This window comes from Jaculus jaculus, chromosome 6, assembly GCF_020740685.1.
Source record: "Jaculus jaculus isolate mJacJac1 chromosome 6, mJacJac1.mat.Y.cur, whole genome shotgun sequence".
NCBI classification, from domain to species: domain Eukaryota; kingdom Metazoa; phylum Chordata; class Mammalia; order Rodentia; family Dipodidae; genus Jaculus; species Jaculus jaculus.
Genome location: NC_059107.1, coordinates 92,174,195 through 92,186,803, shown reverse-complemented (window position 1 = coordinate 92,186,803; position 12,609 = coordinate 92,174,195). Strand labels below are relative to the sequence as shown.

Sequence of the window (12,609 nt, the reverse complement as noted above, 5' to 3'; positions counted from 1 at the left end):
GCTGTGGGACCCAGTGCAGCACCCTAACATGACTCCTCAGAATCACCTGAGGAGCTTGTTGAAAGTACAGATCCCATGCCGGGCGTGGTGGCGCACACCTTTAATCTCAGCACTCGGGAGGCAGAGGTAGGAGGATTGCCATGAGTTCAAGGTCACCCTGAGATGACAGAGTTAATTCCAGGTCAGCCTGGACCAGAGTGAGACCCTACCTCGAAAAACCAAAAAAAAAAAAAAAAAAGAAAGTACAGATTCCTGTCCCACTCTTGCCCCACTGGAGCCTCAGAGTCTACACTTTATAAGACTTCCCAGATGGTTGTGGTGTAGTAAACCCACAGGTGGAACTCAGAGCAGATATGTTAGCAGGGAAGAAGGTTGTCTCCTGGCTGCTGATGAGGGGAGGGGGGTGTGGAATTTCCCGTTTCTAGGCCTAACATTGAAACTCAGGTTAACTTGAACATGAGATTCCTCGACATCTAGCCACAGCTGTGGTCCCACCCTTTCCTCCTCTCTGAGCCTCTTCCCTAGCATCCATTGTTCAGTCCAGGAAACAGCTCTTCCTCCTTAAAGCTCAGGGGCTCAGAGGAGCCCCTGGACCCCTTTCAGCAAAGGGCTTTCCTGCACACCGGCCCCTCCCGTGTCCCCCTGAGACCTCAGACATGGCTTGACTCCTTTCCTCCTTCCTTTCTCTCAGTAACTTGACAGCACCAGACCTCTGATCAGGCATAGCCCCAGAAGCACCTAAAGCCCCAGGCTGTGCTGGGTTCTCTCAGTGAGATGGTGGGTGCCAGAGGTGGGGCGGGGGGACATGGGGTCATATTCCAGGTCATAGGTTTTCTTCTATAGTTTCCAAAATGGCCCATTCCCTAGATTACTTCTCTATTTTTTAAAAATATTTTTATTTGAGAGAGAGAATATGAGTATGGGTATGCCAGGGTCTTTTGCCACTGCAAACAAATTCCAGACTCGTGTCACTTTGTGCATCTGGCTTTACATAGATTCTTGGGAATTAAACCTGGGCTGGCATGCTTTGCAAGCAAGTGCCTTTAGGTGCTAAACCATCTCTCCTGCCCTTCCTTCCTTCCTTCCTTCTTTCTTGTTTGTTTGTTTGTTTGTTTGTTTGTTTGTTTTTCAAGGTAGGGTCTCACTGTAGCCCAGGCTGACCTGGAATTCACTATGGAGTCTCAGGGTGGCCTCGAACTCATGGCGATATTCCTACCTCTGCCTCCTGAGTGCTGAGATTAAAGGCGTGTGCCACCACACCCAGCTCCTTTCTTGTTTTGAGACAAGATCTTACTCAGTAGCCCAGGCAGGCCTCAAACTACTAGCAGTCCTCCTAGGATATCAGGCATGAGCCACCATACCTGGCTGCATTGTGATTAATGGTCTGACCCAGTACCTTTGACATGATGTTGCTGGGAGCCACAGCTCAGAGGTTTTAGGTTCTACATAGCATAGATCCTTACCGAGAACGTTTGCTTATTCAGGTGTGCAAGGAGATGCACCGCTTTGAGAAACTGATGGAGTATTTCCGGAATGAAGACAGTAACATTGACTTCATGGTGAGGAACTGGGCCTAGGACAGGTTGCATGCCCATCAAGGCTATGTGCCCTGCAAAGCCAGGGGCCACATTGACAGTTTTTAAGCATGTGTGTGGTGTGCATGAATCGATGAATGCATGTTCATTTGGGAGGGCACTTGTGTTCGTGTGGAGGCTAGAGGACAATCTTGGATGTCTCCTCAGGAACACCGTCTACGTCCTTTGAATCCAAGTCTCACTGGGCAAGAACTCACTAATTAGGCTACACTGGCTAGCCAGTGAGCTCCAGTGATCTGCCTATCTCTTTCTCCCCAGTGCTGGGATTATAGGCACACACTGCCTCACCTGGCATTAACAAGGGGACTGGGAATCAAGTCAAGTTGACATATATGCAAGAGAAACACTTTACCTACAAAGCTATTTCTGCAGCCCTGACAACATATTTTGATACTCCATTTCATTCCAGGTGGCCTGTATGCAGTTCATCAACATTGTCGTACACTCAGTGGAGGACATGAACTTCCGGGTCCACCTGCAATATGAGTTTACCAAGCTGGGGCTGGAGGAGTTCCTTCAGGTGAGCTGGTCAGGGCCCTGAAAGGGTGAAATGCTTTAGGATAGACAACCAACGTGTTTTACTAGAGAGTAATCCTACATCATTCTGGAACCTGCCTGTCTTCTTTGGCCTGACCCTTGGGAGTTTTTTGCCAATGTCTCTCCAATTAGGAAGTTCTCTGAAAGCCAGACTGACCTGGCCATCAGTAGAAAGACTCTGGTCTTATGCTTCAAGAAGTGGCAGCGAGTGAAGCAATGATGAGGAGCTCCTCCAGTCCTGTGCTGACTTCCCCCATCAACTACTTTGTTTTTCCCCAGAAGTCAAGGCACACGGAGAGTGAGAAGCTGCAAGTGCAGATTCAGGCATACTTGGACAACGTGTTTGATGTTGGAGGGTTGTTGGAGGATGCTGAGACCAAAAATGTAGCCCTGGAGAAGGTGGAGGAGCTCGAAGAGCATGTGTCCCATGTAGGTATCCTTTGTTTGCCAGAGCCACTGCGGAGGGTTGGGATGGATGTGCACAGCTAGGTCCCAGGAGTCCTAACACACTTGCTTCCACATTGTGCCACAAGGCTTTAGATTCACGGGAGGCTTTTAGATCATGCTCTGGCCTGAGCTACTGGGCACCACGCTGACTTCCATGGCTGGGTATGAGGATCCTTAAGCTTGAAATAGCCAAGACTGGCTGCCAGTTGTCTTGTATCTGTTGCTATTTTATATAGTGTCGGGACTGCAGGCCCATTGGATGTAGGGAAGCTGCCTTTTTGGAACTGCTTTTGGGTCTGGATTGGGCTTCAAGCCGTGCACCTCTGAACCTGCCTTTCCTGTCTTCCAGCTCACAGAGAAGCTTGTGGACCTGGAGAATGAAAACATGATGCGAGTGGCAGAGCTAGAGAAGCAGCTGTTGCAGCGGGAAAAGGAGCTGGAGAGCATCAAGGTGCAGCAACTGGGGAAGGGGTCATGGCTAACTCACGGCTCCAGTGCTTGGGACTTTGGGTTTTTTGTTTTAAATATATTTATTTATTTGAGATGGGGGGACAGATAAAGAAAGAGAATGGGTGTGCCAGGGCCTCCACCAAACAAACTGCAGGCACATGTGCCACCTTGTGTATCTGGCTTACGTGGGTCCTGGGGAATCAAACCTGGGTCCTTTGGCTTTGTAGGCAAACACCTTAACTTCTAAGCTATTGCTGCAGCCTGACCCCCACCCCTAATGTGCGCACCAAGTCCTGTCAAGGCAAGACTATGATTCATTCTTGAGGCAAGAGCGGGCTGGTGATTTCCTCCCATTTCTTTTTGTTTAGTTTTGTTTTTTTCAAGGTAGAGTCACATTCTAGCTGAATTCACTAAGTAATCTCAGGGTGGCCTGGAATTCACCCTCCTGTTTCTTTTTTATTTTATTTTTTGAGGCAAGCTCAATGGGATGGCTTTTTTTTAAAAAAATGAACAAGAGAGAAATTGGTGTGTCAGGACCTCCAGCCACTGTACTCAATCCCTACATGCATGTGCAACCTTGTGCACCTGCATCTCCTTGTATATGTGGCATATGTGGGACCTAGAAAGCCAAACATGGGTTCTTAGGCTTCACAGGTAAGCACCTTAACCACTAAGCCATCTCCTCAGCCCTTATATTTTCTTTATAAGAGAGAGAGAGAGAGGAAGAGAATGGGTGCCAGGACTTTTTGCTGCTGCTAATAAACTCCAGATGCATGCACTACTTTGTGCATGTATCTGGCTTTATGTGGGTACTGAGACTCAAACCCAGACTTTGTAAACAAGCACCTTTAACCACTCAGCCATCTCTCCAGCTCTCCTCCCACTTTTTTTTTCCCCCCAAGGTAGGGTCTCTCTCTAGCTCAGGCTGACCTGGAATTCACTATGTAGGCTCAGGGTGACCTCGAACTCATGGCAATCCTCCTACCTCTGCCTCCCGAGTGCTGGGATTAAAGGTGTGCACCACCACATCTGGCTTCTCCTCCCACTTTTTAACTGGAGAGGGAAGCTGAGGCCAGAGTGGGTCAGACACATACAGAAGAGGGTTGGAGCGGATGTGCTCATGCATCCCTCGAGTCCAATCCAGTCCACCTGCTTCTTGCCTGTCATTGCCTTTTCCTCCATGTGCTCCTCAGCACTGCTTACTGAGCAGTCAGAGTAGCCTAATGTTTTGTTTGGCTATACACCAGATATGCTGAACAGTTAGAGGCTCCTTGTATTTCACTCTCCTGTTCTTTCACCCAACTTGTGCTTAGTTATAAAGTCATACCCCAAACTCCCTTTTCTTCTGAAGGAATATGGTTATGTTGGCCCCACTGAGCTTGTCATATATCTGGTCAGCCACTACTGAGTACCATATTGGGAGCTCTATGGAGGACACAGAGATGGCTAAGACAAGGCCTATCTGTGGGGATTCCATCTGAGAGATTATACACAGATCAAATAAAAGCCGTAATGAGGACCAGAGAGAGCAACTCTGTCCAGCTGGCAGTGGACCAATGAAGAGTTTTACAGGAACATCTTTTCCTGGGCTTTGAGGACTGTGCACTAAGAGCAGATGGGAGCAGAGAGAAGGACACATCAGGGTGCAGGGTGCAAGTGAAAGTAGTGGAGTCTTCTACTCTTTTGCTTTGCTACAGCAAGCTTCCCTGCTCCCACACCTGGATTCCTGCTACACTGAGCACCCTCACAAAGATGACCCTAGAGGAATCACTTGGGTAGGAATTCTTGATCCCAGGTTAATGACAGTTGTACCTTTAGCCCACTGTTAATGGTGCTGTGTGCCTGATAGGAGACCTATGAGAACACAAGCAACCAGGTGCACACACTCCGGCGGCTCATTAAGGAGAAGGAGGAGGCCTTCCAACGCCGATGCCACCTGGAACCAAGTGCCCGGGGCCTAGAGCCCATGGGTGGTAATGAGGCCCTGGCCAGGGTAGGACCTGCAGAGCTGAGTGAGAGCACACTGCCCTCCAGCCTGGACCTGCTGGCTCCAGCCCCACCTGCTGAGGAAGCCCTTCCTTTGCCCCCTCCACCGGCTCCACCTTTGCCCCCTCCACCTCCCCCATTACCAGGTAATTAGGGCCCCTGGACAGGGAAGCACAGCCTTTTTGTGGGGCTTAGACTCTAGTCAGTGGTGTCTTTCTTGAGGGGCAGCTGGGAAACAGCGTCACTTGAGGGCTGGGAGAATATCAAGTCAGGGTAAGAGTGGGGGACTGAGGGAGGGCCAAGACCAGAGAAGCACAGGTTACTGTGTGAAGCCATGGCAGGAGCAGGTTCTGCTTCAGGGATCACCATGGTGCTACTATTAGTTCCTTTGAAGGTAATCAGAGGCTTAAAACAGAAATTTAGGTACTAGCTCAAGCTGTTCCCTATAGTGAAGACTCCTGAGATCAGCTTTAGCAGAGTTCACATAGCCTCCTTTTCTTAAGGATTTATGGGGCAGACAGAGGGAGGGTAGTTTGGGAAGAATCTTGTGCCCTCTGGATTACTGTGCCACTTCTACCTCCAGATAAGTGTCCCCCTGCCCCACCACTCCCTGGTGCTCCTTCTGTGGTGTTGACCGTGGGCCTGTCAGGTGAGTGTCCCCAGGGCTGTGGATAGGCTGGAGGAGTTTGTCCTTGGCCCTTGCCTCACTGATCCTCCTTCCAAACTAGCCATTCGCATTAAGAAACCTATCAAGACCAAGTTCCGACTGCCAGTCTTCAACTGGACAGCACTAAAACCCAATCAAATCAACGGCACTGTCTTCAGTGAACTTGATGATGAGAAGATCTTAGAGGTGACAGGCTCTGGGGCCCAGAGGGGTGGGGTTGGAGGCTTAGGGACCAGATTTCCCTTTAGTGAAAACTGACTTTGGAAAAGCCCTCAGGTACAGCATAGCCAACGTCAGCTCTAGGAGCCAGAGTGTGCAACTAGCAGGTACTGTCATAGTGTAAGATCACAACATTTTCTTTTTCTATCTACTCCTGACAGGATCTGGACCTAGACAAATTTGAAGAGTTGTTTAAGACAAAAGCCCAGGGACCTTCCCTTGACCTCATCTGCTCCAAGAATAAGACAGCACAAAAGGCTGCCAGCAAGGTGACCCTTTTGGAAGCCAATCGTGCCAAGAACCTGGCCATCACTCTCCGCAAGGCTGGCCGCTCAGCAGAGGAGATCTGCAGGGCCATCCACACGTGAGGTTCCCAATGATCTTACCCTGATCCTCAGACAGTTGTTAACCCAGTTTCCCTCCCAGGGGCTAGGCTTCCCTTGGATTCTAGGGTTCCTGACAAACTTTCTCACACCCTTCAGTCATCCGCCAGCTTGGCTAGAGCTTACTGCATCCGAGCTGCGTGCCCCATAGTGTGAAGGGCTAAACATTTATACCCAAGAAGATCCCATCTAGTGGAAACAGGCCAGAAATACTGATACCACCAGGTTGGCAAAGCACAGGCAGGAGGGCCAAGTGCTGTGTGTTGTCAAGGAGGGCTAAGACTGAAGGAATTGCACAAGTTAGTCTGGTTCAGGACCTGGCACTTTGGGTACTGAAAATGAAATCTGGCTCTAGTGTAGGGTAGGGAGGAGACAAGGTGAGCAGAAGTCTTGTAGTCTAGATGAATAGGTCCAGAAAAGACTTTTTTTTTCCCTCCCTTCTTCTCCAAGAAGTGCTTTTAAACATGAGTTGGGGAGAGGGGCTGGGGAGATGGCTCAGTAGGTACAAGTATTTGCTGTGAGGTGAGGGGATGGCTCAGCAGTTAAAGGCACTTGCTTGCAAAGTCTGTCAGCGAGGGTTCATTTCTCCAACACCCATGTAAAGCTGGACGCAAAGTGGCACATGTGCCTGGAGTTAGTTTACAGTGGCAGGAGATCCTGACATGCCCCCCCCCCCAACGCACATAAATACAAATAAATAAAATCGAAAAAATAAGCAGGCCAGCAGTGTGTGCCTTTAATTCCAATACCTGAGGAGGCTGATGGCAATGAGATTAAGGCCAACCTGGAGCTACAGTGAATTCCAGGGGTATAGGTCAGGGGTAGAGCATTTGACTGCAGAGTGAATTCCACATCAGTCTGGGCTACCAGACCCTACCTTTGAAAAAGACCAAAATTTTTTTTTTAAGCCTTTACTCCCAGTACTTGGGAGGCAAAGGTAGGAGGAATACTGTGTGTTTGAGGCAAGCCTTAGACTACATAGTGAATTTCGGGTCAGCTTGGGCTAGAGTGTGACCCTACCTTGAAAAACAAAAAGTAAAATAAAGTAACACTTGCTGTGGACTTTAGTTCAATCTCCAGCACATGTAAAAATCTAGGTATGATTGTGCATGCCTGAAATCTCCAAGGTGTAAGGAGTAGAGACAAGAGCTGGGGCTCACTGGTCAGCCAGTCTCACCAAAAACATAGCACAAGTTCCACGTTCAGTGAGAGACTTTGTCTCAGGAACTAAGGTGGAAGACACAGCATCATTTTCTGGCCTCTGCATATTCATGTACATTCACCACACACATCATACACAGTACACACAAAAGGAGTGTCGGGGCTTGGGCACAGTGATTTATGCCTTAATCCCAGTACTTGGCTGGCAGAGAGGAGAATCACATTTGAGGCCATCCTAGATCACATAGTAAGAAGCTAGGACTGTTTCTGGCACTATGACAGATGAAGTAATGGTGCTTTACCTTTGGTTGTGTCCTTTACCTGCAAACTTCAAGAGAGGAGGAAAAATGTGGACAAATGCCAGAGCTGAGGTAGTCTTCCCCCCACATAGGTTTGACCTGCAGACACTACCTGTGGACTTCGTGGAGTGCTTGATGCGCTTCCTGCCCACTGAGGCCGAGGTGAAGCTACTACGGCAGTATGAGCGCGAGCGTCAGCCCCTCGAGGAGCTGGCCGCTGAAGACCGCTTCATGCTGCTCTTCAGCAAGGTGGAGCGACTGACCCAGCGAATGGCTGGCATGGCCTTTCTGGGCAACTTCCAGGACAATCTGCAGATGCTCACACCGGTATAGCTGCCTCCCAAATCATCATCCTTCACTGAAATTCCTCCATAAACACCTCTCACTAGTTAGTTACCCTGTTGGGTCTTTCTAGCTCCACTCCCCAACATTATCCTGCCCCTGGCTTTCCCTCCCTCCCAGCCTCAGGTGACTGAGTGTTCATCTTATCTTCTAGCAACTGAATGCCATCATTGCAGCCTCTGCCTCTGTCAAATCCTCACAGAAGCTGAAGCAAATGCTGGAGGTCGGAAGATGGGAGTGAATGGGGTGCTGGTGGCTCCCAGGTCCTGGGTGGGGGCCTGGGGCTATACAGAAACAAGGAAAGAGCCTTTAGGGTGTTCTGACCTGCCTCCATGCATTTTATGGGCAGATCATACTTGCACTGGGGAACTACATGAACAGCAGCAAGCGGGGAGCTGTGTATGGCTTCAAGCTCCAGAGTCTGGATCTGGTAAGGTGCTGGGGGGAGCGTGGGGAGGCAGCCTGGGAAGTGGTGTTATGGCCAATGTGCTTAGCTGTCTGCTGCTGCTACTCCCTCCCAGCTGCTGGATACGAAGTCCACTGACCGGAAAATGACACTGCTGCACTTCATCGCTTTGACAGTGAAGGAGAAATACCCAGACCTGGCTAACTTCTGGCATGAGCTTCACTTTGTGGAGAAGGCTGCAGCAGGTGAGGGGAGCCTCGTCCCTGGGCGGTCTCCTATCCAACCGAAGGCAGTCTTGGGAAGCTGAGAGGGAACACCTGGGCCCATCCCAGAGTGAGCCTTCCTCTGGGCCACAGGCCCGGCTCTCCCTAACTAGGTGCAATCGAGATGGGGGTTTACTCCCACCTACCTCAGGCGACCCAGAGATTGCATTTCTTGGATGTATGTGACTTAAGACAATCTGCTAACCCTCCTATAGTCACATGCAGTGATGGTTTCTGTCCCACCCATAAAAACTGGGGTTGACCTAAGGTAGCTCCATTTTGGAGCCTAGCAGTCTCTATGGTTTGCCTTTCTTTACTTTGCTTCTCTTTGGGGTCAGTGAACCCACAGCCTCCCCTTTCCACTGCCTCTGAGAGCTCACCCTGTTTGTATGGACTTCCCTGTATCCTGAGGGTGACAATCAGAGTGCACCTATAGGTTGGGTGGGGGGTGCACAACTTTGCTGTAGCCCTGAGCAGGCTTCAGCCAAGCATCTGGTAACCACAGTGTCCCTGGAGAATGTGCTACTAGATGTGAAAGAGTTGGGCCGAGGCATGGAACTGATTCGGCGGGAATGCAGCATTCATGACAACAGCGTCCTTCGAAGTTTCCTTAGTACCAATGAAGGCAAACTGGACAAGCTCCAGCGTGATGCCAAGACTGCTGAGGTGAACAAGGGATAGGGCCTGGGGTTGGCAGAAACAGCCAGGGCCAAGGCCTAAGGCCCTTTTAGGTAGGCCTCCAACTATAGTTATTTTTATTTATTTATTAGAGGAAAGTAGAGAGAGAGAATGGGCACACCAGGTCCTCCAGCTGCTGCAAATGAACTCCAGATGCATGTGCCCCTTTGTGTAGCTAGTTTACATGGGTTCTGGGGAATTGAACTTAGGTCCTTTGGCTCTACAGGCAAGCACCTTAACCACTAAGCCATTACCTCCAGCCCCAACTCTAGTTGTTTTTTTTGTTTTTTTTTTTTTTTTTTGTTTTATTTGAAAGAGGAGAGAGAGAGAGAGAATATGAATGGGCCTGCCAGGGCTTCCAGCCACTGCAAATGAACTCCAGATACATATGCCACTTTGTGCATCAGCTTATGTGGGTACTGGGGAATTGAACTGAGGTCCTTTGGCTTTGCACCTTAACCTCTAAGCCATCTCTCCAACCCCCCAACTCTAGTTCTTGATCAAGCAGCTGGCCAGCTATATGGGAGTGGGGTGAGATAGTTAGTAGGCATCCATGGACCCTTGGGGGATTGGTTTTCTTTCCTGTGGCCCTAGCATCTGCTTTCTGTGAGGCTCCTGTCCTTAATGTGGGAACTGAACTGCTTCCCATCAGGGTGACCCCTTCTGTCCACCCCTTCCTAGGAGGCCTACAATGCTGTTGTACGCTACTTTGGCGAGAGTCCTAAGACTACACCTCCTTCTGTATTTTTCCCAGTATTTGTCCGGTTTATTCGTTCTTACAAGGTAAGCTTAAAAGAAATTTATAGACGGTTTGGCTCAAAGAAAACTGGTTGGGCAAGAGAGAGCTTGGGCAGTGTAGGCCTTTTCCAATTCCTCTGATTCCTGAGGAAGGAGTGATGGAAGCTGGTGACAGGCCTCTTAGCTGTGAACTAGTGGGCAGGGTGGGAGCTCAGGCCCTTCCTGTCATTGTTTGGAGCAGGAAGTGCCACTCAAGGGTGGCCACCTGGGGTTAGCTGGTCACTCTGCTACCCACTTTCCATCCTCAGTGTTGGCCCCTCCCCTCCCAGCCTATGAGAGCCTCAAGCCCACCAGCTCCTACCCCTTTGGTTCTTAGGAAGCAGAACAAGAAAATGAAGCCCGCAAGAAGCAGGAGGAAGTAATGCGGGAGAAGCAACTGGCTCAGGAAGCCAAGAAGCTGGATGCCAAGGTGGGTGGGACCAAGAGCCGACCTGGAGGGCAAGACAATAGGGGACTGGGAGCAGAGAGCTTGAAAGGTCACAGAAAACTAGAACAGACCAACCCCCAGAGAAGCATCTAGAGGGAAAGGGGAGGGCCTGGGCAGATACAACAGGCTACTAGTACACTAGCACAAGCATCCTCAGACTACATTTTGGGACAGGAACTGCCTCTTGCCAGATTAGTGATAACTTCCTTCCCTTCCAATGTTTGGCCCTAGACTCCATCCCAGCGGAACAAATGGCAACAGCAGGAGCTAATTGCAGAGTTGAGGCGGCGCCAAGCTAAGGAGCACCGGCCTGTTTATGAAGGGAAGGATGGTACCATTGAGGACATCATCACAGGTAGGACCTTTGTCCCCCTGGGCCCAGCTCCCAGAGAGCCCACCCTACTTCCCATGGAGCCTGATCACTATGTCTCTTTCCTGGGTCATAGTGTTGAAGAGTGTCCCTTTCACGGCCCGTACTGCCAAGCGGGGCTCACGCTTCTTCTGTGATGCAGCCCACCACGATGAGTCAAACTGTTAACCCCCAAGGCTGGGGTCCCTAAAAGGTACCAGGCACCACAGTTTGTGCCCCTCTGCATGCCCACCTCCCCAGACTCCTGTGGGAGCCCACAGGCATCTCCCTGCATGCCACAGGAACACATACTTTTTGCATGCTCTGAGAAGCATGGCTTATCTCCTGCATGTGACCGCAGGGAAGTGGTATATCTTCACTAGTGCTGTCCTAGCTACTAAGAAGCTATGCCAGAGCAGGTAGTAGGACCAGGACATGGTTCTGGTTGCTAAGGTTCCATTCCTGGGCCCAGAGGGCTGGTCCTGGCCTCACCTAGGATTCTTCCTTCCAGGAATAGTCAGGTGGCCCTTGATCTCTGCTTCCCAGGATCTCTTCCAGAGCCTGCCAAGCCCCTCCTCTCCCAAGTTTCACCCTGGTAGCTTTCTTGACTTTTCATATGCCTATATTCTCCACAGGCCTCCATTGCCAGCCCATTATCGTTTGCCATCAAGCCCGGAGTGCTGGACCACCCAGTGGCCCTCCTCGGGCTCCTGGTCCCCACTGAGATCTCTTTTGAGGCAGAAGCACAACTCTCAAGTCCTTCAAGTCTGGACAGTGGACCTGAAGCCTGGGGCCCTGTTGAAAGCTATGCTGCTCTCTCAGCCTTGGCTAACGCAGCTCTGAGGCTGGATCTTACCTGTGCCACTGTGGGCTCTAGGTCTGTGGGGGCCTGACACTTCCCTAGTGCCTCCCAGAGTGTATTTTGCCTCCTTTTCCTGAAGGGTCAAATCAGGTCTGGGAAAAAGTGCTTCTAGCTTTAGCCTTCACAGGAGTACTGTGGCCTTTTCCCCACTAGGGCTCAATGGGATGAGAGGAGAGAGGAGAGGAGAGGAGAATGCTACTCTCCCATCCTTTTTCCTTCCTTTTTAAAATTTTTTTCTTATTTTTTTGAAGTCTCATGGTAAGCTTTGGTCTACAAGAATCCAGGCTCTGAAATTTCTTATACTCTGCCAATCTGAGATCATCTCACGAGGAGTTAAGGACCTTCTATGCGTTTGTGAAAAGGGCAGAGGAGCAATGCCAGGCCCACTGCCCCCTTCCCTTTGGCCTCATCCACACTAGGCAGCTGCTGACCTTCCTGCAGTAGGCTGAAGAGCAAAGGTGCTTTCTGTCAGTCCAAGGCTGCTCCAGTGTGCCAGTCATCTCTTCACTTAGGTGGGATTTGGCAGGGGACAAGAGGCATGAAGGGTCTTCATAGACTATTTGTTCAGTTCCCTACCAGCTTCTTAGACTCTGTAAAGGAATGTGGGAGCCACTTCCTTTTGTACATGTACAACTTCCCTCTTCTCTTGTACATAAACCCCTAATTATCCCTCAACAAAGGCTTGAAGCACCAGACTGTCTCATCCTTTTGAACTTTTTTTTTTTGGGGGGGGAGGGGCG

General features: G+C 50.1%; 1 protein-coding gene across 4 annotated transcripts in view; it reads left to right on the top strand.

Moving 5' to 3' along the window:
* Positions 1–12,562, top strand: part of Fmnl3 (formin like 3) — a 79,785-nt gene extending 67,223 nt beyond the window's left edge. For 3 of the 4 annotated variants that reach the window (XM_045152053.1, XM_004649811.3, XM_045152054.1), the window contains 18 exons: positions 1,485–1,559; positions 2,005–2,115; positions 2,412–2,561; positions 2,929–3,030; positions 4,879–5,161; positions 5,599–5,664; positions 5,744–5,868; positions 6,063–6,265; positions 7,837–8,071; positions 8,241–8,309; positions 8,436–8,516; positions 8,608–8,737; positions 9,261–9,421; positions 10,115–10,216; positions 10,548–10,640; positions 10,890–11,013; positions 11,105–11,221; positions 11,643–12,562. In XM_045152053.1, the coding sequence (XP_045007988.1) occupies positions 1,485–1,559; positions 2,005–2,115; positions 2,412–2,561; positions 2,929–3,030; positions 4,879–5,161; positions 5,599–5,664; positions 5,744–5,868; positions 6,063–6,265; positions 7,837–8,071; positions 8,241–8,309; positions 8,436–8,516; positions 8,608–8,737; positions 9,261–9,421; positions 10,115–10,216; positions 10,548–10,640; positions 10,890–11,013; positions 11,105–11,196 (2,202 nt within the window). In that variant the 3' untranslated portion in view covers positions 11,197–11,221; positions 11,643–12,562. The remainder of the gene's footprint in view (positions 1–1,484; positions 1,560–2,004; positions 2,116–2,411; positions 2,562–2,928; positions 3,031–4,878; positions 5,162–5,598; positions 5,665–5,743; positions 5,869–6,062; positions 6,266–7,836; positions 8,072–8,240; positions 8,310–8,435; positions 8,517–8,607; positions 8,738–9,260; positions 9,422–10,114; positions 10,217–10,547; positions 10,641–10,889; positions 11,014–11,104; positions 11,222–11,642) is intronic. The other variant, XM_045152052.1, reaches the window with a different exon arrangement.
* The last annotated feature ends 47 nt before the right edge of the window (positions 12,563–12,609 follow it).